The following is a 24,923-nucleotide window of genomic DNA, read 5'->3' on the forward strand; positions in this document are numbered from 1 at the left end:
GGCTGAGACAAACCAATGCCAGCTCTGCCAAGGCATTTTTTGATATTTATGACCATGAACTGGGAATGTCCAATAATACGCTATAACAATGTTCAGTTACACAGTGCTGAACAAGTGTCAATGGTATTAATCATGACTCCTTTCCCTCCATTATAGACAGGCGACTTTATGACTTTTGATGTAGACAAGCTGAGTATAAACATTTCTTCCACTGGATCACCAGTCACTCCAGTAACCCATAACTTTGAGCAGGGCCATCGCCATACCGTTCTAGTGTGGGCCCCCAATCATTACCGAGTGGTAAGTAGCTGGACACCTACAGCTGACGCTTTATTATTTGTAACGTTGGAGACGTGACCTTTTACTGATGTGACTTGTTTTACTTCTATGTAGTATCATATTAGATAATCCTCAATTTCTTCCTTCTTCAAGGAGACAAATCATTTGACTTCCAATAAAAGTTTGACTGGTGGATGGGAAGGGTTAATATTAATCAAAAATTTTTTTAATCAAAGAACTTCTGGGCATGGAGTGTGTACACAAGTCACACAGAGTACATATGTGCATCCTCAGAGACTTTTTGAGATAAAGTTTTGAATATATCATTAATTGTATTAATTTTTAAAATTTGTACTGCATAATTGGAAAATTAGAGCAATTTCTGAAAAAATAAGTCAATATATCAGGTAAAAGCAATAAAAAATACACATAAAATATTTCAAGGCAAAATATAGTGTCTGGATATGCCATTTGGCATATAAAGAAGCTATGAAGGCATAGTTGAAGTAAAAAAAGGAGTTCTGGATATTGTGAAAGGTGAATTTAAGTGAGCTTTTATAGAACTGCAATATGGAATTAAGATTCTTGGTCCCGTGTTGAATTGGGGAGCTGTTGAGTGGCTTGTTCTAAAGTCTTGGAAGGCAGTATTCTGTGGAACTGTTGGAAATCAAGCATCAAAAATTGTAGAGGTTCATGTTAACTTCAAGGAAAATCAGGGTTGAAGGATGGAGTCCTCTAAATGTAATCATTATGCCCTTAGCTCCTGGGATAAATGTCAGTGTCGTTTTCCTTCTCAGAGGCTGAAATGGTAATCTGAACTTACTTTAATGAATTATATTTGAAAATGTTTTTTTCTCAGATAAAGGATGGCCTTGACCGAAAGCCAGAAAAAGGACAAAATGGAATCAGGTATATATATTTTCTTTAAAACTTAAGTTATATCAGCTTCTTATGAAAGTAATGCATACCCATAGTAAAGTCCAGCTGTAACAAGGAGATAAAATGAGAGTATGGAGTTTATCCCAAGAGTGTAAGGCTGGTTCAGTATTCAAAAAAACAATAAATATAATCCGTTATCTCAATAATCTAAAGAGGAAAATCCACATCATCATATCAGTTAATGCAGAAAAAGCATTTGATGAAATTCAGCATCCACTCATGATAAAAACTCCCAGCAAACTAAGAATTGAAGGGAACTTCCTTACTCTGAAAAAGGACAGCTAAAAAAACCCAAGCTTGGGGCTGGCCCCATGGCCGAATGGTTAAGTTCGCGTGCTCCGCTGCAGGCGGCCCAGTGTTTCGTTGGTTTGAATCCTGGGCATGGACGTGGCACTGCTCATCAAACCACGCTGAGGCAGCATCCCACATGCCACAACTAGAAGAACCCACAACAAAGAATATACAACTATGTACCAGGGGGCTTTGGGGAGAAAAAGGAAAAAAATAAAATAAAAAATCTTTAAAAAAAAAAAACCCAAGCTATCCACTCATCCATCAATGGACTCTTAGGTTGTTTCTGTCTTGGCTGTTGTAAATAATGCTGCCATGAACACGGGAGTGCAGATAGCTCTTTGAGATACTGATTTCATTTCCTTTGGATATATACTTAGAAGTGGGGTTGGTGGATCATATAGTAATTCTAGTTTTAATTTTTTAAGGAACCTTCATAGTGATTTCCATAATGGTTGTACCAATTTACATTCCCACCAACAGCGTACAGGGGTTTTCTTTTCTCCACATCCTCACTAATGTTTGTCTCTTGTCTTTTTGATAATAGCCATCCTAACAGGTATGAGGTGATATCTCATCGTGGTTTTGATTTCTTATTCCCCTGATGGTTAGTGATGTTCAGCACCTTCCCATGTACCTGTTGGCCATTTGTATGTCTCCTTTGGAAAAATGTCTATTCAGGTCCTTTGTCCATTTTTTAATTGGAGTATTAGAGGGGTTTTGCTATTGAGTTGTATGAGTTCTTTATACATTTTAGATATTAACCCCTATCAGATAGGTGAATTACAAATATTTACTCCCATTCCATAGATTGACTTTATTTTTGTTGATTGTTTTCTTTGCTGTGCAGAAGCTTTTTAGTCTGACGTAGTCCCACTTGTTTATTTTTGCTTTTGTTGCCTGTGCTTTTGATGTCATGTCCAAAAAAATCATTACCAAGACCAATGTCAAGGAGCCTTTTCCCTGTGTTTTCTTCTGGGAATTTTATGGTTTCAGGTCTTACGTTTAAGTCTTTAATCCATTTTGCATTAATTTTTGTGAATTGGGTAAGACGGGTCCAGTTTTTGCTTGTGGGATATCCAGTTTTCCCAACGCTATTTATTGAATAAACTATCATTTCCCCGTTGTGTGTTCTTGTCACCCTTGTCAAAGATTAGTTGACCACATAGCCTTATTTCTATACATATAAACAAGCTGATTCTAAAATGTATGTGGAAAAGCAAAGGAACTAGAAGAGCCAAAATTATTTTGAAAAAGGGCAAATTTGGAAGACTCATACTAGTACCAATTTTTAGACTGACTACAAAGCTACAGGAATCAAGACAAAATAGTATTGGCAAAGAGATAGGTCAATGGAATAATCCAGAAATAGACCCATAGAAGGATAGCCAACTGATTCTTGACAAACGTACAAAGACAGTTTAATGGACTAAGCATAGTCTTTTCAACAAATCGTGTTGAAACATTTGCACAGTCGTATGTAAAAAAAAATGAATTTGACCTAAAAGTCTTACATAAAAATTATATTAAAGTTCTTACATATGGGGGCCAGCCCCGTGGCATAGCGGTTAAGTTCACATGCTCTGCTTCGGCGGCCTGGGGTTGGCCGGTTCAGATCCCAGGTGAGGACCTAGGCACTGCTTATCAAGCCATGCTGTGGTGTCCTACATGTGAAATAGAGGAAGATGGGCATGGATGTTAGCTCAGGGGCGATCTTCCTCAAAAAAAAATAATTCTTGCATATCTTATAAGAAAAGTAACTCAAATTTGATTATAGATCTACATATAAAATGTAAAACTATAAAATTTTTCTAGGAAATAAAGAAAATCTTTGTAACTTAGGTTCTTAGGACACCAAAAGCACAATCCATAAGGACAAAAATTGATGAATCAGATTTCATCTAAACTAAAAAACGTCTGTTCTGTAAATCCCATAAGAGAATGAAAAGATAAGCTACAAACGGAGAAAATATTTACAAATCACATATCTGACAAAGAACTTGTATCCAGAATATATAAAGTACTCCCAAAACTCAATCATGGGGCCGGCCTGGTGGCGTAATCATTAAGTTCGCACACTCCGTTTTAGAGGCCCTGGGTTCATGGGTTCGGATCCCGGACGTGGATGTACACACCACTCATCAAGCCACGCTGTGGCAGTGTCCCACATACAAAATAGAGGAAGATTGGCAGAGATGTTAGCTCAGGGCCAGTCTTCCTCACACATACACACACACACACACACACAAACTCAATCATAAGAAAACAACCCAGTTAAAAAACAGAGCAAAATATTTTAACAGATATTTCACCAAAGAAGATATACAAATGGCAAATAAGCACATGAAAAGGTGTTCGACATCATTGGCCATTAAGGAAAAATGAATTAAAACCACAGTGAGTTTTCATGACACATCTGTTGGATGGCTGTAATAATTTTTTAAAAACTGACAATAACAAGTGCTGGTGAAGATACAGAGCAATCAGAACTCCCATGCAGTGCCAGTGGGAGCACAAAATAGTACGGCCACTCTGAAAAATAGTGTGGCATTTTCTTACAGAGTTAAATGTACACTTACCACATGACCCAGCCATCCACTCCTAAATATTTATCCTAGAGAAATGCAAACTTATGTTCATTTAAAAAACCTATACATGAATATTTATAGAAGCTCTATTCATGATCACCAAAGATTCCAAATCATTCAAAGGTCCTTCAGTGGGTGATGGATAAACAGACTATAGTATATCCATACAACAGAATATTACTCAGCAAAAAAAAAAAAAGAAAAGGACAAACTGTTGATGCATGCAGCAATATAAATGATTTTTTCTTTTGAGGAAGATTAGCCCTGAGCTAACATCTGCCACCAGTCCTTCTCTTTTTGCTGAGGAAGACTGGCCCTGAGCTAACATCCGTGCCCATCTTCCTCTACTTTTTATGTGGGACGCCTGCCACAGCATGGCTTGACAAGCAGTGCCATGTCCACACCCGGGATCTGAACCAGGGAACCTCCGGCTGCAGAAGCGGAATGTGGGAACTTAACTGCTACGCAACCGGGCCATCCCCTATAAATGAATTTCAAATGCATTATGCCGTGAAAGAAGCCAGCCTCAAAAAGTTACATACTGTATAACTCCACTTACATGACATTCTGGAAATGGCAAAAAAATTACAATGGTGGAGAACAGATTGGTAGCTGCTGTGGGCTGGGAGTGGAGGAAAGGTTTGACTACAGGCCCTCAGGAGGGAGATTTTGAGGGTGATGGAACTGGTCTGTATCCTGATTGTAACAGTGTTTATATGAATCTGGACATATGTTAAAACTCATAGAACTGTACAGCAAAAAGCCAATTTACTATAAATACACTTTTTTAATAAGGATGAAAAATAAGAATAAATTGGGGAAAAAAATGAGAGTAGTCTCCTATTTGCCTCAGCTCTCACCCCCAAACCCCTTTTCCCTGTGGCCACAACTTCATGATTTCTGATTTTAGCTTTTGCTAGTTACCACTAAAACGTGAATTACTAGAGATATAAGTGTATTATTAAGATGATGTCTATTGACTTACTAATATAAATGGTAAAGAAATTAACTTTTACTTTTCATCCCTCTTCACGTCCAGTTTGTTTCACATTGTTAAAATTTATAATCTTCATCTTTCTTTGTATTCCATGCTCTAGGTCAATTCTAAAATATAGATCAACAGGATTTACAATATAACTGTATAAATATTAGTCACAATGTAATAAAAGTAATCCGTCTGAAAGAGAAGGAAATGTAACTTTATATCCTTGAAAATGTATCCTCAGAGGGAAATGTCCTGAAGGTCGAGATGAATTGGAATGTCCTACTATATTCCACGAATTGTTCGGTGGTACCTCATCCTGACTGCTTTAATTTCACCAAGGCTTCCTTGCACGGTTTTTATTTATTCCTGTAACTCACTTGGCCTCTTGCTGACAAAAGCATAAGCCTTTATCTCCAAGGTGGTCTAAGGAACTCACTTTCCTCTCTGTAAACCATCTCTTCAGCATGCCCTTTGATCTACTGGACCATTTGCTCTGCACTCCTGTGACACCACTGTCCTTGTGCCATTTTTTCCCTGTATGCCCAGGTTAGCACCTTTCTCTCTTGGATTCCGAGTCATCTTTCTCGGACACCTTTCTTGTTTGGCTGCAGACTGCGCTCAAATATCTTACCAAGAGAAGCTATGAGGTAAATGGCAGGGCCTTGCATGCCTGAGAATGTCTTTTTCTGTTCTCACCTTGGCTCATGGGTTGGACGCCATTTTCTCGCAGAATTTTGGAGGCTTATTTCTTCTGGCATCTAGCACCTAGTTGTGCTGGAAAAAAAAAAAAAAGCTACAACGACAGTCTTTGTAGTTACTTAATTGTCTTCTCACCAAGCTTTTAGTATCTTCTTTCTCCTTGGTGGTCTCAAGTTTCTCTGCAGTGTCACTAAATGTTGGTATAATTTCATTTATCTTGCCAGCCCTAGGCCCTTTCAACTTTTTCTTCCTTCCCTCATTTTCTTCGTTCCCTCCTGTCTGAGTTTGCTGGGGCTGCCATAACAAAGTCCCACAGACAGCCCCAGGACCAAGGCTCTGCTTCTTGATTTCATACTGTCTCTCTTTTGAGTGGTTCATCCTGATCTTTGACAAAAGCAGCTTTTACAGTTTGGAGCGGTATGAATTCTATCTGTTAGGTTCCTGTTAACCGGCATCAGGTTCAGTTTTCTATATTAATCACTTATATTAATCTGTACCAAGTCAAATGCCTAAGGACTTCAGGACCAGAATTTAATTCATAGAAATGTTCTCTTAGTTGCTATATTTGACCAATATTACTTGTTCACACAAAGCCAGTGAAACTCAGCCAAATATTTTAGGGAGGCAGAGGCGAAATTGTTCATTACAGTATTTGGGTGTACACTGTTATTACTTCTCGTTCTCTAAATTGGATAATCTGCCGTAAGCCTTCACTCATCTGTTTGGTAGGAAAAATCAGCTGGTCTTCTTTTGGGAAGCAGCCTTCTCCTCCTTGGGGTAGTTCGAGAGTGTCAGGGTCTTCTGTAGCCTGGAACAGTGAAGGGGGGGATCTCTAAGTTTAGGCACAGGGGACTGTGCAGGGACGGGAAGCCTTGGGACCCAGCACCAAGTCCTACTGGGTGTTCCATTCCTAGCTGTATTCCAACGGGGTGCTGCTCACCGTCACTCGAGGACCTGCAGACACATGTCTCCACTGTCTGAGTGGAACTCCCCCAAATTGTGCCTGCCTGCTGGGCTGGCCCTCTTCTTCCTCTCCAGTCCTTGGAGCCCCTCCCTGCCTCAGGCTCTTGGAGATAGAGGAAATAAATGAACTTCTATCCCAACCCCCCAGAAAGAAGCGCCAGTTGGAGGCTTTTACGTGCTATGCAACTTCTGCTTTTGGTCCTTCGCTTTATAGCTTCTGAAGCAAGGAACTCAAGGACACGGCTGCCTTCTTAAAGGGGAAGGGCACCGATTTCAGTCCGTACTTGCCATCACAAAATATCATCGAAGTAGTTCCTACTTACAAAGTGCTTGGAACAGTTTTCTGGCATTTAACTGTGTGAAATAAATTCTTTTAGGTGTCTCATGGGTTTCTCATGAGTGGGTGGGCAAGGGCAAACCTAGGGTTGCTTACTTTCTGCCTTTATACTCTAAAAATCTTCTGTAAACCTCTTAAATTCCTTCCAAAACGGAGCATGGCCCAACTTCAGGTGCACACGCAGTGACCTGGAGCAAATTAGTCCCTAGGCCAGTCACAAGACAGATGGTTTTCTATTGCAGATTCGTGAATACTTTTGACGAGAGCTTCGACGTCACAATGGATGGGACAGTTTATGTAAATGTCACCAGTCACAGTGCCAGCGAATATCAGTTTTTTCCTTCTGGCAAGTAAGTATCTATACTGGCCACTTTGTTCCAAAGTTCAAGGATTTTAAGTCTTTTTCTTTAGATAATACGTTGAAGCTTTTAACACCAAGAATGTTGACCTATATCATTCTTCTTTTCATAGAAAAAGCTTCACAATAAACTCAACAGAGATTTCACAACAGTGTGAACGTAATTTCACTTCTCCCAGACTCGGATTCGGTAGTGCGTATACCTATGTAATGGGAAGGAAGGTTAGTAACTCATTGCATGAGATCAGAAGTTCCACCCAGACTTTATTGACGTGAGCCTTCACAAACACTTAGGACAGGGTAATGAGTTAACGAGAGTAATATTAGGGTCTGTATTTTAAATGAGCTTAGAATTAATTCAGTTCACCACTAATTCTTTAGCTTATAATTGACTTAAATTCACCGTTAAAATTAAACAGACTGACTTACTCTGATTAAAGATTCATGTTGACCAGTATCAGATGCCTCCTCATAGACTATTAACATGCACTTGAGGAACTTCTCGTTCAAAGAGATGGCAATGTCTTAAACAAACCTGACTTGCAATCTACTCTCTTGTTTAAGAGGAAAACACTAATGTTTTCAAGTCCCACCAAGGCCATCCCATCACAAGGATAAAATGCAGTGTTGCATATTTACATTCAAAGTATGTACTTGCTTGCTAAGTCGTATGATGTAATCCTGGAAGTCCAAGCTCAATTTGCCTGTTTGAGCAATTTTTGTGATTCCAGGAGCAATCTCGATTTGAACTTCTTGCTTCTTGGTTTAGGCTGATGGCTGCCCCGAACTCAGCGTATTTGGAGACATTCCACCCAACACAGTGAACATGGCTCTGCAGATCCCGCAGTACTTCCTCCTCACCTGCGGCGAGGTGGTGTTCTCCGTCACGGGGCTGGAGTTTTCCTACTCTCAGGTTTCTGCTGCTTTGTTTTTACCACCCCTCCCCTCCCCCTGCCTTCAAAAAGTGCTGCTGGGACTTAATTTAAATCCTGGGTAGCCACATATTTATAGTTGTAAAAAAATCTAAAAAGCATTGTGCTATATTCCACTGAAGGTTTTTGAGAGCACCAAGTCTTGTCTTTATTGAATCTTACTCTGTTTAGCTTCATGAATGCATATATTGTACGTGTCTGAATTCTCGCAGTCATATACGAGAGGTTCAGAATCCGAAAACTGTCCGAATGACTGTTACCAGGGTCATGATCGTCAGTAGATTCTGCATTCAGAAACAACCAAATGGAATCAGCAATTCACAACGCTGCTCGTTTACAAGTCTGTGTCCTTATTTTCCTTAAGGTTCAGTTGAGGTCTCTTTATAGTTCTTAGTAAACACACTGATAAAGGCCTAGCTTTCAGAAGTTAAAAAAATATTATTGCTGGGGCTGGCCCCGTGGCCAAGTGGTTAACTTCACGTGCTCCACTTTGGCGGCCCACAGCTCACCAGTTCAGTTCCTGGGCACGGACCTACACACTGCTCATCAGGCCATTCTGTGGCGGCATCGCATGTAGAAGAGCTGGAATGACCTACAACTAGGATATACGACTATGTATTGGGGCTTTGGGGGGAAAAAAAGAGGAAGACTGGCAAGAGATGTTAGCTCAAGGCCAATCTTCCTCACCAAAAAGCAAATATATAATATATATATATGTGTATATATTATTGCTTTTATGTATATTATACTAATGAGGAAAATTTGCTGATACCTGAATTACAGCTGAATTGCAGAAGTATTTTATCAAAACTGCAGTTATGGTCATTGTATCCCCACAATATCTAGTACCTTCAAGTTTTGCAGTCAAGCTTATGAGGTGGATATCCTTTCTGCGATGACTTCCTCACAGTCTAATAAAGGAGCTGCCTGTAATACAGGAGACACGGGCTTGAAAAGAGATTGGGTGATGAGGACGGAAGCTTGCAGAGGAGCAGACCACAGAGCAGCCTCCGTTTGGGGGAAGAAAATGTCACGCTGGATGACTTTGCTTGGAAACTCTCTGAAGAATTAGACATGGTTCATCTGTAGATTTGTCCATTTAACTAAGATGGCAACTTTGCAAGTATGTGGAGAGTGAAAGACAAGAGATTCTTGTGTTTGTACAACATGAGATTTTGGGGTGTCTTGCTAGCCAAGTGAGTGTCCTTTTTCAATTTAAACCAACCTGACTTTTAACGTGCATTTTGAGGGTAGGCGGCTTCATTAACTGACTCCGTGAATTGTGTTCTCCCGCTCTGAGGCTGAGATCTAGATTGGGATTCACTCTGCTTTGTTTCTTCAGGCTCCTTCCAACATGAAGTCGGTGCTTCAAGCAGGATGGCTGTTGACAGTGGCTGTTGGCAACATCATTGTGCTTATCGTGGCAGGAGCAGGCCAGTTCAGTAAACAGGTATGGGATGGAAGAAGAGCTTGTACGTGCCTCTGTCTTGTCTATTAACAGTCATCATGATGACCCTCTCTAACTGTCTGTATACATGTGGTCATCTCGGCTAGTGGCTGAATAAAACTGTCAGACCAGGCAGATTGGCCCATCACCCCGTGGTCTTGTGGCCAAGCATGTGCTCATTCCTCTTATTTCCACTGGGTATTATACAACTGGAAATTGACAACCAAAATAACTAGATTGGGTTAACATGCGTACACCCTAATGTGATTTATTGTCCAAAAAACATATCTTTCCCAGCTTCAATAAATGCAACTTAATGGCCCCAAACCAGACATGTTATCTAGAAACTTTCATAACACCTAAAGTTAAAGCCATTCTGAAAGTTGTTGTAATTTTTCCAGCAAAAATAAAATGAGGGCTTTCATGATCAACTCGTTCCTTCAGCATATCTATCTCATAAGGGAGGTGTCCCTTACCCCATCAGTTTCATTGCATCCCCAACCAGTTCCATCAGAGCGTGTGCTAATGTTGCGTGCTCATGACCTCAAGGTATTGCCAAGGGACAACATAGGGGTTAACTTGGTACATTTCAGCATATTCTTTTTCCCTCAAGAGTACTGCCTCATGCTCTCTTGGTGCCCATCCTTCCGGGAGCCAGCTATGTGCCTTAAGACTTGGGCTTTTCAGAAATTTTCTCTCGTCTTCCCAAAGTCTTGTGTTTCTGCACTCCAGTGCTATTAGAAAAATGTTATATTTATACTTGAGCATTCAAGAAAAGCTGGCCATTCAGTATCTATGGCAGTAACTCACCATTTATCTGTGGCAGTAGCCTACCAATTTTCCCTAACAATTTAATTTCAAAGCACTTTCCATTTGACATAGCAAGAAAATGTACATGTGATATATATACTACTATAACCTGTACTGATTTTGTTTTTTTCTTACTCCAACTCCAATCCCTTTAAAGTGGGCCGAGTACATTCTATTTGCTGCTCTGCTTCTGGTTGTCTGCGTAATATTTGGCATCATGGCTCAATTCTATACTTACGTCAACCCAGCAGAGGTTGAAGCTAAGTTTGATGAGGATGAAAAGAAAAAGAACCCGGAAAAGGAGAACCCATATTACACACTGGATTCCGTCTCACAGACACGGATGTGAAGGTCAGGAGGAAGTAGAAGGTGGACTGGGCCCAGAACGTGCCCTGACTTCTGTCCCCAGGTGGCAGGACACTCAGTTGGATGGCCCCTGATGGGGAAGACCTCAGAATTGTGGACCAAACCAAGAAAGCTATTTTCTAAGCAGCCAGCAATGAACCTGAAAATCTGGAAGAAGTCTTTTTTTTTAAGAGAAGTCTTATTTAAAGTGTGTGAGTGTGTGTGCACACTCACTTTTAAAACACTGAGAGCATCCCCTGCATTTAACTCCTTCTTTACCACACAAATGAAGTTATCTTGGACTAACTTAATTTTTTGAAAGGGTGACAAAATTCCATAATGAAAAGGGTGACAAAATTCCCACACTCTATGAAAGCAATGTTAAGTGAGGCAGGAGCCGCTGCCAAAAGTGAATTTACCGGCTTTAGAATGGTATGTAATAAGCACCAGCTAGTATTAACTGGGAACTTTACCACTTGCTTTTTGTTTTGATTTTCCGTCCCTACCTCTTTTTAAATTATGTGTAACTCAAAAGACCACTCACGTAAAGGCCAGTAATGATTTTCAGAGTTTTGACATTGTGAAATAAATTCCCATTCTTAAGAATGTGTCCATGTGTCTTTGGGTAGGGTAAGAAATCCTTAACATGTTTCCTGTACAAAAGCTGTGTGTGCTCATTAAAATTTCATCAGAAGTTGATAAAAGCAGAACAAAAGCAATGCCCAAGTATAATAAATTCCAGGAACATGAAATATCGAGGTTGGTCTCTACCTGCTCCTATTTTCCCCAGGGATATATATATACACTTCTCTTTTCTTACTAGGATCTTTCTATGTGCATATTTATGTACAATCTCAAAGTATTTTTCTCAATACTCATGAGCATTTTTCTGCTTGAATGAAAATTCTGCCAAAACATTGTAAACACTTAGTACCTAATTCTCCGTATAGATCTTTATCATTTAACCATTCCCAGGTAGCAGACATTTGACACTCCTATAAAAACTGGCAACAGTTCTTAGACTAACTTGTGCACACTCTGAGTGTTGGAACTGGTCCCTGGATGAGGGCCCATGTTGGATCTCTAAGATGCTTCATGCGCCAGCTTGTCATTGCACTGTGGAGACAGAATGAGGGTGGAGACTCAAAGTCCTTGCTTAAGACCTCTTCTGCTCTTAGGATCATGTCCTCATTTCTTCACTGGGGCCCACGAGGCTCATTTTTCTCTGGACACATCTTTCTCTCCACTCACTCTGATCCAGCCAACATGGAGTGTCTTCGAGTTCCTGGAATGCATCAGGTTCTCACTTCCGGGTCAAAGGCAAAAGAAAAATCAGATTTCTTTTTTTTTGCTGGTAAAGATTCACACTGAGCTAACATCTGTTGCCAATCTTCCTTTTTTCTCTTTCCTCCCCAAAGCCCCAGCACACAGTTGTATATTCAAGTTGTAGGTGATTCTAGTTCTTCTGTGTGAGCCCCCGCCACAGCATGGCTACTGACAGCCGAGTGGTGTGGTTGTGTGCCTGGGAACCGAACCTGGGCTGCCAAAGTGGAGCCTGCCAAACTTTAACCACTAGGCCATCAGGGCTGGCTCAGAAAAATCAGGTTTTTAGACTTATTCTCCACCCGCCCCTCACCCAGCAACTTCCACCTGGCTAAGTCCTTTTCATTTTTAGGATTCAGGCTACTTCCTCCAAGAGTTTTGCTTCCCCTAGTTTGGCCGTGTCTCTCTTCTGAGCTCTCTCCCATCACACATCCCGCAGTATATCGTAACTGTCCAGTTTTCCCTAGACTGAAAGCATGCACCCTGTTCTCCGTTGAATCTCCAGAACATAGTAGGCCTCTTATACTTCTCTTATAGCCTCTGGGGAACACTGGGCAACTCTGGACCTTTTAGATCTCATTTTCTTCTACAAGACAAAGAGTACACGAAACAACCTGAGGTCTTAAAAATCCTTGGTTTGAGGGTACCTGGCACACAGCAGGCTTCCAGATAGTTGAATGAAGCCCTGCCCCTCAATCAACTCTGATATTAACACTGTAGTCTGCTTTGCACATGGATGGGAACTACGCCCATGTGATCTTCATTGGCCTTAAAGGCTATGTGGAGGAGACGGAAGGGAACTGGGGCACTTTGCTCCTCAGGGCTGAGTTCTCAGATTAATCCTCCCTCTAGCCATTATTTGACCACTTCTTCCAAACATAATCAAGACTGATGGGTGCCAAGATGGACAAGACATCGGACAGTGGCAAAGGTCATGAGGTGGGGGTGATGGCAGGGGATGCATGAGGCCAGATCAATAACCTCTGGTCTTCTGCCCTTTCCTCGGCTCCCACTTTTCTCTAAGTTCCAGGCTGATCAGCGCATAGCCAAAATAGTACAGTGACTGGAACCTTGGCTGACCGTTAAAGTACAGTTCAGCAGGGGTGGGGGAGAGCTTCTGGAATGGAAATGCTCCCATTGGAAATAGCAGGATTTCATCCATTATACCTAAAAGTGTTTGTAATGTACAAATGAATCTTTTTCATATTGGCCTATTCTTGTTTTGTTTAGACATTTCTCCATAATTGTTTTTTCATTTTGTGGATGTTCTTTATTTCTTTCAGGGTACTAAAATATTTATTTTGCAGTCTACTTTAGACTTTATAAAATTACTTTATTAAATGTATGTTTAAGTTTGATTTTTGTTGACCATTTTAGCCATAGATTTTGTCATGCATTTTGGGATTTTTTTTGCAGCCTCGTTTTTTTAATAACAAACAATAGCAGTTAACATTTACTGGACTGTGAATAAGCGCAGACAGGATGTTAAGCTCTCAATTGCATGAAGTTTACAAGTGTGTAATCCTTGCAACGGCCCTCTAACGTAGATTACTACTCTTAGTTCCATTTCACAGAGGAGAAACAGGCACAGAGAAACCAAGTAATCAGCCCAAGGTCACATCCACAGCCCGGCTCCAGAGCCCAGGCTGCCAGCCACCTGCCTCTCACCGCCATGTTAGTGGACAGTGTGGATTAACTCAATGCAATCCTTATGACAATACTAAAGAAGGTCTTATCACCTCCAGAAGGAATACCCAGCTTCGGTAACTTGCCGAAGGCCACGTAGCTACAGTCAGCTGAGCAGGGATTTGAACCCCAGCACGTCTGAGTGGAGAGAAAACCTGTCTCCTAACCACCAGGCTGTACTGTCTGCCTTTACACAGCAAAAGGCAAACACATGATGGTGGGAGTGATGGAAACAGAGAAAGGGCAAAGTGGGCCCTGGAGGGCCTCCGAGAGGCAAAGGAAATCCAGGACGGACACCCCAGGGCTGGACAAGAGGGGCCGTGTGTAGGAAGGAGAGGCTGGTAATCTCAAAGGATTAGATGGAAAAGGTTAAACATATTTACCATTTTAGGAGGAGCCAGGGCCTCCTGTAAGGCCCTCATGATGTTCTGAAGACACAGAACCCCGTCCCCCATGGGTCTGAGTTTTGCCCCCTCATTGCCAGTGGGAGTCCCAGCGTTGGCTCCTCCAAGGTCGTGGTGATCACCTCTGAAGCTCACCATGCAAAGGCCACCGTCTCACCTTGAGGGGCAGCCGGCCTGGGATAAGGGGTGGGCAGGAGTGCTGGAGAGGACAGGAGGCAGAGTCACAGCACAGGACGGCAGAGAACATGTGCAGGCCGCTGTGTTTTATTTTTAATTGTGGTAAAATATACATAACTAAATTTACCATTTAGCCATTTTCACATGTACTGCTCAGTGGCATTCAGAGCATGTACATTGCTGTGCAACCATCACCACCATCCATCTCCAGAGCTGTTTTCATCTTGCAAAACTGAAACTTCATACTCATTAAACACTAAAATTCTCTCCTCCTAGAGGCTTCCAGGAAAATGAAAAGCAATTCTTCTTCCCCTTGCCCCTGTCCTGTGACGTTGGAGGGCGTGCAGGCTTTCTGGAGAGAGCCCTGTGTGTCAGGGGCCTGATCCCAGGCAGTAAACGGTGGAGAGACAGCCTGGGCCTCCTGGGTCCGAGTTTGTCAGGAGGACACAGCCCCACTGCCCACGGCAGCCGGACGGGGACAGCTCTCGGTCTTGCTTTCCCGCATCCTGCTAGCCTCTGGTGATTCAGAGCCACTGGAGTTTTCTGTTTGTTTGTTTGTTTTGAGAAAATTGGCCCTAAGCTAACATCTGTATCCATCTTTCTCTACTTTTACGTGGGACGCCTGCCACAGCATGGCCTGATGAGCAGGGCGTAGTCCACAACTGGGAGCTGAACCGGTGAACCCCGGGCTGCCGAAGCCCAGCGCGCAAACTTAACCACTATGCCACCGGCCGGTCCCCGGAGTTTTTATTTGATGTAATGTCTGCCTTGATCTCACGAAAGCTGTAGGGTCCATAGACATATTTAAAGACTCAAAAGGAACAGGAACCGATCTATTGGGTTGCTATTCTGGTGCCCTTGAAACAAAGAGCCTTGCATTTCTTAAGGCTGAAGGTTCTGGAGGCTAGTGTGGGGCCTCAAGAGATTTCTACTTGTGTGGGAGTCAAGAGGATGGGTCCAGACAGCAGTCCTTTTTGCCTGGGGAGTGTCCTGTCCTAAGCGCTGAGTCCAGAAAGTGTTTCCCTTAAAAATTTCCATTTCATAAGCGGCTCCTAAAATGTTCTCGGCCCCCATCACCACAGGAAAGAGAGAGGAGGAAGGTACAGGCCATCTGTTATGGAACTCGGAGTGATGGGTTTCCCCAGCTTTGCAGCCTGCAAAAGGTGCCGAGAGCCCCTCCCTAAGCTGTGCCTCGGGCAGAGATGATGTTCTCAGCTGCCCCCTGCTGTTCAGCCCAGATCTCAGTCTTCAGTAACACCAGCCTCCAGTAAGTCATTAGTCTTATCTGGGTCCTTGGTTTGTTACAAACCTGTAAAGAATTCGTAATATGTCCCACTCAGCTACTAAAAGTCACCACCCAGGTGTGTCTAATAAGTATTACCCACAGCAGGCATCCCAGGAGGGAGGGAGGGAGCCCTCATGATGGAATTAGTGCCCTTAAGGAAGAGGAAGCCAGAGCTCTCCCTCTCCGTGGGCACACAGTGAGGAGCCGGCCGCCTGCAAGCCAGGAAGAGAGGCCTCACCAGAAACCAGCCCTGACGGCGTCTTGATCTTGGACTTCCAGCCTCCGAAACTGTGAGAAAACAAATTTCTGTTGTTTAAGCCCCCAGTCTGTGGTGTTTGGTTATGGTGGCCCAGCTGACTAATACAGGGACTGAGGGAGCTCCCAGACAGTCCTGGACAAAACAGAACAAGTTGGTCACCCTAACTTATGAGCCGATGCATGTGGTGCTTGGGCTTCCACAGGGCATGGTATGCAGTAAGTGCTCTATAAATGCAATTACTACTCCATTCCTTCAACAACAACTGTTCAACAACCAACCTGTTCTGTGCTAAATGGGGTTTAATATACTGAGGGTACAAGATAGATGAAGCCTGCCCTCACGGAGTTTACAAGCTTTTATTGAGTACGCAGACCAAATCACTGGGGACTAGGTGTGACTGGGTTTACCTGGGGGCTGTGTCATCATGGGAGCAAAGGTCAGGCAGGGTTGAGCTCTGAGGACATGACCTTTAGGCACTTCATTCAGCTGCTCCCCAGCAGAGCTACCAAACAAGGCAGTCACCTCTGTTGCTTCCCGTTTCTAAAAAATGGGAGGCTGAGAAGCTGGGTAGCACTGGGCTGGTCAGATTACCACAGGCGTTTTGCCAAATGGCTCTGAGTAAGGCCAGCTGCGGGAACTTTCCTTTTGACTAAGCCAGGTCGTCGCAAACTGTTTATCTGGAAGTTCCCCAGCGTGGCCACAAGATGGCAGAAGAGTACATCCTTGGGAAAAGGTGGAGCCAACAAAAGGCTTCTGTAGATGTCAGAAATACCTTATTAGGAATTTTTCACGCATACACATCAGAAGGCCTCATCAGATCCTGAGTGTATTTCTAGAAGTTTCTTCCTTGGACCTGGCAACAGTGGACTTCTAGTCTCTCGGATACTCAGGTACAAATTCCAGCAGGGGTCGCTGTTCCCCAGGATGGGATCAGACAGCCTGTGGCAGCAACGGGCATTACGTGAGAAGGGGAAAAAAAGGTCACATTTATCAAGCACTTCCTACATGCTAGTTGCGTTATTTTACATATATCCTCATCCACTCATTTATTCCTTCGACGAATATTTATTAAGCTTCTACTGTTTTCCAGGCAGTGACATAGGCCAGATAAACTAATAAATATATAATGTCAAGTTGATAAGTGCTAGGAAGCAAAAATAAACAGTAAGGGGATAGAGACTGGTGAAGGCTGGTATCTTAGATGGGACAGCCAAGGAGGGCTTCTCTGAGGAGGTGACATCTGAGCAGAGATCTGAATGGAGTAAGGGAGCAAGACAGGCAAATGCCTAGGGGAAGAACATTCCAGAAAGAGTTCTAACAAGGGCAAATGTCCTGAGATAGGAGTATGGTGTGTGTTTGAGAACAGCAAAGAAGCCCTGTGTCTGGAGGGTGGTGAGCAAGGGAAGAGGGAGAGGTGGCTCAGATTGGCCATGTAGGGCCTTGTGGGCCATGGGACATTGGGTTTTGTCCTGTTCATCTTGGGAGGCTGCCAGAGCAGGGGTTCTCAATGCTGGTGCTCCTGAGATCATCTGAGGAGCTCTAATCCCCGTGCCTGGGCCTCACTCTAGACAACTCGAATCAGAGCTCTGGGGTCACAGCCTGGGCGTCTGCTTTTTTCCAAACGCTCCCAGGGATTCTAATAAACAACCACGATTAAAAACCACAACATTCGATATCGTGAAAGCACAATAGAAACTGTAAAAACATGCAAACACTATGATTAGTGATAATGTGTGCCTTTCTAGGATGACAACTTTAGATCCAGTAAGTGCATGGGAATGCAGCGTAGGTCATCAAAAACAGCTATTTAAAACTGTGAACTTTAAGTTGGGCCTCCTGTCTCCCATCCACCTGAATGAATCTTTGCTAGGGAAAATGCAGCTTCTAGAGCATTGTGAGTTGCTAGAAGCTGTGATGATTGGCATAATAAGCACGATGATACAGCTAAAATACAGGCATATTTTTGTTCTTGTATTTTTTGGGTATGCTTGTATATAAACTTTCGTAAGGCAAGGTTTGGTGCTGTTGTTAATAACAAGTATAATGGGATATAATGAGGTGGCGATGGTCATAGCTCCATAAATGGCAAAAACCCTCTCATATTCTTTCCCTTCTGTTCACATCGGCATGTGACCGACTAAAGGAAACTATGGAAATGAGGCTGCTAATTTAATTAAGCAAACATATGTTGACTTTGATCTGGAAAAAAATGTGTTGGGGGTCTCCTATGGAGCATCCTTAGTGGTGCTTGGAAGCCCTGGCACAGACATGTGTAATTTTTACATCATTTTCTGAAGCAAGATATGCCAGCCAAGGCCACCGTGCCTTTCCTTTGGTGGATCGGCGCATCTGGGCAGAGGAACTACGAATGTAATAAACAAATGCCCTGCTTGGACCCCATTTTGTTGCAAAATAAAGTGTTATGGGATTGCTTCATGGCCTGAGTTGGGCTCCCCATCTCTGCCCTGGAAAGATTACCAACAGGTTGGAACCTTCTCACCAGGAGTTCTGCTGAATCCTGCAAGCCCTTTTCTTGACCATCCTCCTTCCTGACCCCATTCCTCAAAGTGCGGAACCAGCAACATCAGCGGCTCCCCCCCAAGGAGGCCTTAGACTGAGCCGTTGATGCAACGTTTCCCACCTTCAGGATGACAGTTGAAATCCATGTGGATATCAATCAAATATCAGTTGGGTGTGGCATTTAGTAGAGATTAAAGTGCAGATGGAGCCTTTAGACTGGTCTCTGAAATTTCTATCACTTTTCAATTAAAAAAAAAAATCAAAAAATGGTGGTCTTTAAACAATGTGGTTTTGGCAGCAGAGAGAAGACACAGCACTGTGCTACCCCTTCCTTTGTTCTTCGCCAGAGTGCCTAGTGAGGTGCAAAGAGCACAGTCACTAGTGGTGTTGGCTTTCAGATCACAGTTCCCTGAATCAGTGGCGTGTCAATAGCGTGTGCAGAGTGGCTGGTGGCCCGCCACCTCAAGTTTATTTTTACAAGATGGAGGTAAGGCACCCACTCAGCTTCTCACTGGAGCTTTGGGCACGTGAAATCCAACCGCATCCGCCTGAACCAAAATGCCTGTCTGAACCCCATCCGCCATTTTGAATACTCTGAACGAAGTGGTCTATTTTTTTCAGGTTTTATTTTTTATCAAGTCAGGACATGCAAAGTCTAAAAAGGCAGAGATCTCTACAAGACTTGTTTTGGAAAGCAGCAATCCTCCCCCCTCCCAGCCCCACCCAGTTCCACTCCTTAGAGGCAACCACTTTGAACTGCTGCTTCTGCTTGTCTCCAAATAGCATGTGTATATAACTACCTGTTGGTTTCTCAGTTTTAAACTTTATATATTAACTTCCTACTAGAGAGGAGAATTTAGCCCTTCTTTACACACATCCTGCCATGCACACCAGCTACAAATGCACACTTGCATGGGGGGGCGGTCCGCATCCTCCCAATACAGCTATGTAGGGGGCGTTAGACTGATATTCACTGCTATGTTGTTATGCTCGTGTAAGTGCTATTTTCACATAAGCTACACAGTGTGCTGTGATTAGTTTTTCCTTCTCTACACAATGCGATAGTTTGGTTTCCCTGGAGTTAATCATTCTTTTATAAATTTGCTTACTTTTCTGCATATTTTTACTAATTCAACTTCCAAATCTCCCTTGGTTTAGTAAATGTTCTCTCACTATCATCAAAGATGTTAAATGTTCTATCAATTTCATCATCTTAAAGAGGTTTCTTCTGGAACCTTCTGAAAGACCCCAATCTAGAGGCCAGAAAGATCCTTTTAAAACTATCTTGGGGGGCCAGCCCCATGGCCGAGTGGTTAAATTTGCCAGCTCTGCTTCAGTGGCCCATTGTCTGGCCAGTTTGGATCCTGGGCACAGACATGGCACCACTCATTAGGCCACGCTGAGGCGGTGTCCCACATACCACAACTAGAAGGACCTACGACTAGAATATACAGCTATGTACTGGGGGCTTTGGAGAGAAGAAGAAGAAGAAAAAAAAAGGAAGATTGGCAACAGATGTTAGCTCAGGGCCAATCTTTAAAAAAAGAAAACTATCTTGGGTTCCCTTCACCTCTCTACTTTGTCACCTCCTGTATTGTGTATCCCATGTCATCTTTCTTGATTTATTCCCTTTTTGCTGGGGCACTTTTCTGTGGTAGATTCCTGAGAAATGAAACATAGGAGATAAATGTTTTCTAGGGTCTTGAGCGTTTGAAAATGTTTTTATCCTCTCCTTCCATTTGATTGACATTTGGTTGAGCGTAGAATTCTAGTCGGAACCCATTTTCCCTGGGAATTTTGAAAGCATCGCTCCGTCGTCCTTTAGTTCTCAATATCACTGTTGAAAAGCCCAAGCCCTTCTGATTATTGATCTTTTGTATGAAAACGTTTCTTTCTAGAAGCTCATAGGATCATCTCTTGGCTTCTAGTAATGTGAAATTTCATGGTGATGTATGTTGGCATGGGTCCATGTTTACCACTTGTGCTGGATGCTCAGTGGTTGCTTTCTGTCTGGCAACTCATGTCCTTTGATTCTGGGCCATTTTCATGAATCGAAAAAAAAAGGCTCACTCCCCTCCATTTCCTCTGCTTTCTCTAGAACTCCTATTATTTAGGTGTTACTCCTCCTTGAACTAGCCTCTAATTTTCTTATCCTTTCCCTCCTACTTTTGTTTTCCTTTACTTTTGAGATTTCTTCAACTTATTTTCGAAACTTCCTAACGTATTTTTTAAAATTTCTGCCATCATGTCCTTAATCCAGAGTCTTTTTGATGATCTGAATTATTTTTGACAGCATCCAGCTGTGCTTTGTGACAACAGCATCTTCTCCTCTTTCAGCCATTCCCGTGGGTATTGTGAAGTGTTCTTCCCATGTATAGTCTCTATTCCTTCCAAGTCGCTTTTTTTCTGATTTGCTTGTTTCTTAGTCTGTTTTTCAAACAGCACATTTCCTCAAATGTCTTATGAATCCTGGCTGTCTGCTCCTATTTAAGAGGAGGAGTCTGAAAGCTGATTGGAGCTGTCTGTACATGACCGTGCTCTTCACTCTAGGAAAATCTGGACGAGCCACGTTACTACAGAAACCCAGAAGGTGGCATTTTTAGAGCTTTTTGCCTTCAGCTGGTCCAGACAGGAGGGTGAGAGCCAACTGCCCTGAACTCCAAGTCAGGGAGGAGGAGGCGTCACATTCAGAGAGAAACGTGCATTTATGCCCTGTGTTTATCATTGAGTACCCCACCAGTTGTGCTAGCTGTCCCCTGAGCTGGTGACCCTTGTGCAGGTGGAAAGGAGGAGCTTAATGATGAAATTCCACCTGTTGCCCCACCTTCACCCCTGCTCCCTAAGGTACTGATGCCACTGGTTCCTGAGATGTGTGTGTGTGTGCATGCATGCGTGTGTGCATGTGTGTATGCATTTGCATGCATGCGTGCATGCAATTTGAGTTGTTTTATAGCTTCCTTACTATTAGCTTTGGACCCAGCTTCCTGAAGTCAGCTTTGTTCTTACCATTCGTCTGCGTGCTTTACAGCTTCCAAAATTGTCCTCTCTCCAATTCTTGTGAGTTTCTACATTTAAGAAAACATCTCACCATCTTTACTGTCATTTAGTGAGTTTAAGAAGGGAGTAGATGTAAATATTTGTATTTAGTCCTCATCTCTATCCACAAGTCCTAATTGCAGCTGCCTTTTTATTGCACATGCTCCTTGTCTCTACTCTTTCTGGCAGTTTGTTCAAAATGCTTGGAAAAGCTGCCCTTTCTTCCAGCTGTGGTTTGCTAACCTGTTCTTCCCAGACCCAAAGGAGTCTGCCTGGTCCTGCAGAGGTTAGCTTGCCACCCACTCTCCTTCCATGGGGCTTCCAGCTGTAAGGCAGGCTGCAACACCCGCTCAGGACAGACCTGGTGGGGCTGGAAACCCGGGGGTCTGGGAAGAGAAGACGTTACCCCATCAACATCATGACACTGAGAATGAGGCAGCCCGAAATTCTGATCTGGCCACCTTGCATCCAGGAAAGTTATTTTCTGATTTATTTTGTTTTTAATTTTTTTCCATCTGCTTAGTCATTTAGAAACAGGACAAGACTCTAGTGGTGTACTTGCCTTTGGCTGCAAGTAACAAACCCCAACCCAAACTGACTTCGGTAATGTGGGCATTTTTTGGCTCGCATAATTTAAAGTCCAAAGCCGGGTCAGCCTTCTGGGCTGGTTGATCCAGCTCTCCTACAATGGCATCAGTGACCCAGTTCTGTCAGTCTTTTCATTTTCTTCCAGTTTTTCTCCATCCACATTACCCTGGTCTCATTCTAAAACCAGTTCCCCTCGTGGTTGTAGGAAGGCTGCGTCAGCAGCTCTGCTTCCTTAGTCCCGGCCAATGCGAGTGTATGCACGGGGGAGAGAGACTTGCCCCCAATTCCTTCCCTTCAGGGTTGGGTGAATATACACCACATGCCCACCCATGTCTGCACTAATAGCTGTCGACAGAGAATGCCACGCACAACTGCCTCGGGTCTGGGTGGTGGGGAAGTTAGTCAGGAGACCAGGACAGGGCCAAGGAAATGAATGCCTTACAACTAGAGTGGTGGCAATGGGACCAGGAGAGGAAGAAGTGTTTTCAGGGGACGTTGAGGGAGTTGGGAAATCAAGTAGGAGAAGGTGAGGTGGGAGGAAGGACCAGTGGAGGGAGATTTGGCGGTGTAAGAACCTGAAGAGGCAGAAGCCCGCTTAGGGCACTGTGTCAGTCAAGCCCTGTTGTGGGTTGAATTGTGAATACTGACCCCTGGTTCCTGTGAATGTGACCTTATTTGGAGATGTGGTCTTTGCAGATGTAATTAGTTAAGATGAGGTCATGCTGGAGTCGGGTGGGCCCTAAGCCAATGACTCACCAGTCATATCGGATTGTCCTTATAAGAGAAGGGCCACAGAGACACAGAGAGGAGAGTGCCCTGTGATGAGGAAGCAGAGAATGGAGTGATGCAGCTATAAGCCAAGGAACGCCCAGCATTGCCAGCAACACCAGAAGCCCAGAGAAGTGCCTGCACCAGTGTTCTCTAGAGCGTTTGGAGAGACCGTGGCTCTGTTGACAGCTGGCACCTTGATTTTGGACTTCTAGACTCCAGAATTATACAAGAATAAATTTCTACTATTGTAAGCCACCTAGTTCATGGTAATTTTTTAGGGAAGCCCTAAGAATCTAATACAGGCCCTCAGCAGAAAACAGACGGCCTACTCACATGGGTAAATGAGAAGTCTCTATAGGAGCCGTCAGCAAGAGTGTGGGCGAGGCTGGTGGAATCAGCACTCGATGATTAAGCACCTGGATCTGGTAAAGACCTTCCCAGTGGAGACCTAAGGGGCAAAGGGAGGAAGCCGTTCCTGAAACCCAGGGAGGGCGGCTCAGCTGTGGTCCTTGATGGAGGGATGCAGCTAACCCCAGGCAGCCTGGAAGGAGCAATACCCTGACCTTTCTCTCTCCTCCTGCCTTCCGTTGGCCGAACCCAACCAGAAGCCAGAACAAGGGAGCTGTTGGTGCAGTTCAGGTGGACCAGCCTCCTGGGGCAGAGAGCAGAGTGGAGATGGGTGGAGAATGGACCTGGAAGGGCCTGTGGAAAATATTGCTGGAAAATAAAAAGGGAATGTGGTTTGCACTAGAACCTTCGCAGAGAACCCACAGCCACAGGCTGGATGCTGGAGGCTTTTTGTCAAAGGTAAGGCGCCTAAGAGAGAAAACCAATTAACATGACAACACGGGATCCTAGCCACGTTCCAAACTGTGTATTTAGCAGAATTCCTCAGATAACCGGGTTTCTGGTGCTCAAAACTGCAGTAAGGGTGGAGGGAGGGAAGCTGAGGGAAATAGAGGATTAAAATCAGAGCTCTCGTCAGGGCTGACTTGGATGTTAGAGTCTTTCTCCCGCTTGTCTCCATAACTCATCAAACATTCCTTCCAGAGAAAGGTGTTAAGGTTTCCTTATCCCTGCTAACCAGCTGATGTTAACTAGCTTCTTGGTTTCCCCAAGGTAGACTGGATCTTAAGGAGCCATAAGAACTGGTGGGGAGGGGTGGTTTGGGGCTGGGAGACCGGGCCTCCAGTCCCAGCTGGACACTCCGTACAGCCCACACAGGCCCTTCCCGAGTGTTGTTCCTGCCTCTGGAAAAGGTGACTGTGCACGGTGGCTTGTTTTTAACAACTCAAGACGCCCTTTGCATTTCAGATTTAGGCTTTAAAAAAAAGCTAGCATATTATCATAGGAATCATTCAGATATTTTATTTTATTATAGCATAAAAGGCAGGACTTTTAATATCCAAATGAAAGAATGAGAACTGAAAAATATACCTTAGAATAAAGCAGATAACCAAATTCCAGTTAAAAACTGGATTGCTGTGCCTTCTATCGGTTTTAATCTCTGAACCCAATATTTCCAAGGACACAGGACTCAGAATTGTCAGAATAGTTCTGATACAGAACACAACCATCCGTCACTATTCCTTTCCCCATAAGCAGAGCTTTCATTCTCCTTAAACTGTAAGAATGATGAAGGTAGTGGCCTCCACGAGAAATGTCAAATGTTTTTTGATTAAAAGGTACATTTGAGGGAGAGGATTTTATTTATAGATGATCAGAACCATATTAGTCAAATTAATGACTCCGTGTTGGAGGGGTGTCCAATAAATCATATTTCTGTGTTGTAAGAATTATCCCGAACTTTCTCACCATACAGATTTGCACATATTAAAATGGTTAGAACTGGGATTTTTCTGATTGAATGAGATGAAAGATCACTGTACCAAAAAAGAAAT

General features: G+C 43.3%; 1 protein-coding gene across 1 annotated transcript in view; it reads left to right on the forward strand.

The window, feature by feature from the left end:
• The window catches only part of SLC15A1 (solute carrier family 15 member 1), a 45,777-nt gene extending 34,198 nt beyond the window's left edge, over positions 1-11,579 (forward strand). The window contains exons 17-23 of the mRNA XM_046664867.1: positions 157-300; positions 1,139-1,188; positions 7,324-7,431; positions 7,553-7,661; positions 8,209-8,352; positions 9,714-9,821; positions 10,786-11,579. Coding sequence (XP_046520823.1) covers positions 157-300; positions 1,139-1,188; positions 7,324-7,431; positions 7,553-7,661; positions 8,209-8,352; positions 9,714-9,821; positions 10,786-10,977 — 855 coding nt within the window. The 3' untranslated portion in view covers positions 10,978-11,579. The remainder of the gene's footprint in view (positions 1-156; positions 301-1,138; positions 1,189-7,323; positions 7,432-7,552; positions 7,662-8,208; positions 8,353-9,713; positions 9,822-10,785) is intronic.
• The last annotated feature ends 13,344 nt before the right edge of the window (positions 11,580-24,923 follow it).

The sequence above is a fragment of the Equus quagga genome, chromosome 6 (assembly GCF_021613505.1).
Source record: "Equus quagga isolate Etosha38 chromosome 6, UCLA_HA_Equagga_1.0, whole genome shotgun sequence".
Taxonomy (NCBI): Eukaryota; Metazoa; Chordata; class Mammalia; order Perissodactyla; family Equidae; genus Equus; species Equus quagga.